Raw genomic sequence first — 2,390 nt, 5'->3', positions numbered from 1 at the left:
AGAACAAAGGCAAGGGGGAAAAGCCTTCTGCTGAAAAGCAACAAGTCATTTCTTTTCAGGGTGTGGAACAGCAACCCCCTCCTTCCCCACAGCAGCAAGAACAACAGACCGAGGGCCGAGTTTTCACTTTAAAAACAATTAAAACAGGTATCACTGAGGTAAAAAGGAACTTGCAAGTTGACAGAACAGAGGCGCCTCACCAGCACACGATCCGGGCTGTAGCTGGTCATGCAGTACTCACGTGATTGCTCCGCCGAGCTGGAAGGAGCAGGCAGCGAGCCCGGGGCTCAGGAGTCACCCTGCCTGGTTTGACCCCAGACACTCACAGAGGGTTTGGCTACTTCTCGGCAGGGGCAGCTCAACAGCTCTGGCTTCCCCTCCCTCCTGTCCAAAAGCAAGGCAGGATGCTTTTAGTTGGGTTGGGTTTTTTCCTGCACAGAGGTAGCACGAGAGAGAAGTAAGGGGACTTCTTGCAGGTGAAGGACTCTCCCATCCCACCAGTGGCCTCTTTCTGTGCTCTTCCACTTAAATGGGTATAAGCACCACTGGACACAGTCCGTCTGATCCTTTATGCAAAGATTATTATTTTTTTTTTTTTTCAAACCCTCCGGGAGGAAGGAAGAGTTTGGAAAAGCCTCCGTTCCTCCCTCTTCCGAGAGCCATTGCCTTCCTCTTCTGCCAAGTATCCCTCTCCTCTGCGTGTGTGCATGCATGCGTGTGTGTGTGCGTGCCAGAGGGGACAGGGGGGTCTCATACTGCTGTCTCGCCTTTGCTGCCGGTGCTGAGTCTGTGGTAGAAGCGTCGCCAGGACTGAAGGGTTTTGCCAGACCAGATCCAGAAGCCAGTTGTGATACCAACAATCATGGTCATGAGGTACTTGATCATGAAGACTGTGAAGTCTGGGCTCATAGGGGCAAAGTGGCTGGGACAGGGCACGGCATAGGTTTTGCAGGTCTGGAGAAGCCACGTCTTCTCCCAGGTGCCACGGAAGGCCTGCTCATAGAAGTAGCACGCCAGGACAATGGTGGCAGGTACCGTGTAGAGGACGCTGAAGACACCGATGCGCACCATCAGTTTCTCCAGTTTCTCCGTCTTGGTGCCGTCATGCTTCATGATAGTGCGGATGCGAAACAAGGACACGAAGCCAGCAAGCAAGAAGGAAGTGCCAATGAAGAGGTACACAAACAAGGGTGCCAGCACAAAGCCCCGCAGCGAGTCCACGCTGTAGATACCTACATAACACACCCCACTGAGTACGTCCCCATCCACCTGCCCCATGGCCAAGATGGTGATGGTTTTGACAGCAGGCACAGCCCAGGCAGCCAGGTGGAAATATTGGGAGTTGGCCTCGATGGCCTCGTGGCCCCACTTCATGCCAGCAGCCAGGAACCAGGTGAGGGACAGGATGACCCACCAGATGGAGCTGGCCATGCCAAAGAAGTAGAGGATCATGAAAAGGATGGTGCAGCCTTCTTTCTTGGTGCCTTGGGCCACAGTGCGGTAGCCGTCCTCAGAGAAGCGCTCCAGACACACCACCCGCTCCTCCAGCAAGAAACCTGCCGCGTAGGCCACTGCCACCATGAAGTAGCAGCCTGAGAGGAAGATGATGGGCCGCTCCGGGTAGCTGAAACGGCGCATGTCCACCAGGTAGGTCAGCACGGTGAAGAGGGTGGAGGCGCAGCAGAGCACAGACCACACGCCCACCCACAGCCTGGCAAATCGCACCTCTGCCTCCTTGAAGTACATGAGCCCGTTGGGCCGAGCTGGCTCACAGGGTGCCCCGCAGTCCCGCTCCCCCAGGAACCGGTAGCCCAAGTAAGGGGGCACTTTGAGCTGCCGAGGGCAGGAGAAGGAGAAGCCGGAGGGGGGCTGCGGCGGGGTGAGGAAGTCGGGGAGGTAGCCAGCCGTAGGGTGGGCAGTGGCCCCCCGGCCTGCCGCACCGCCAGGCCCCGGTGGGGCGTCCGATGTGTTTTGCCCCACGCAGATCTCGCCTGCGCCGTGGACGGGGAAGTTCTCGCAGCGGAGCCGCTCTGGCCACTGGAAGCCAAACTTGTTCATGAGGGCCTCGCAGCCCTGTCGGGCCCGCTCGCAGAGGGAGCGGCAGGGTGGGATGGCCTGCTCCAGCACGGTGCACACCGGCGCGTACATGGAGCAGAGGAAGAACTTGAGCTCGGCCGAGCACTGCACCTTGACCAGCGGGTAGAACTGGTGCACCTCCAGCCCCGCGTCCTCCTGGTTGGTGTGGCCCAGCAGGTTGGGCAGGATGGTCTGGTTGTAGGCGATATCCGTGCAGAGCGGGATGGAGATGGGCTGGCAGAAGCCGTGGTCCGGCACGGAGATGCCCTTCTCGCCGTGGTACTGCTGCGCCGCCGCGCCCGCGGGGGTCCCCA

The 2,390-nt window shown here is 58.9% G+C and overlaps 1 protein-coding gene across 1 annotated transcript in view; it reads right to left on the bottom strand.

Moving 5' to 3' along the window:
- Window positions 1–386: 386 nt before the first annotated feature.
- The window catches only part of FZD7 (frizzled class receptor 7), a 5,458-nt gene continuing 3,454 nt past the window's right edge, over window positions 387–2,390 (bottom strand). The window contains exon 2 of the mRNA XM_009890187.1: window positions 387–2,361. Within this exon, the coding sequence (XP_009888489.1) occupies window positions 751–2,361 (1,611 nt within the window). The 3' untranslated portion in view covers window positions 387–750. The remainder of the gene's footprint in view (window positions 2,362–2,390) is intronic.

The sequence above is a fragment of the Charadrius vociferus genome, unplaced genomic scaffold, assembly GCF_000708025.1.
Source record: "Charadrius vociferus isolate BGI_N301 unplaced genomic scaffold, ASM70802v2 scaffold147, whole genome shotgun sequence".
Lineage (NCBI taxonomy): Eukaryota > Metazoa > Chordata > Aves > Charadriiformes > Charadriidae > Charadrius > Charadrius vociferus.
Note: the sequence above shows the minus strand (reverse complement) of the source record. Positions and strands in the feature narration are given on the sequence as shown.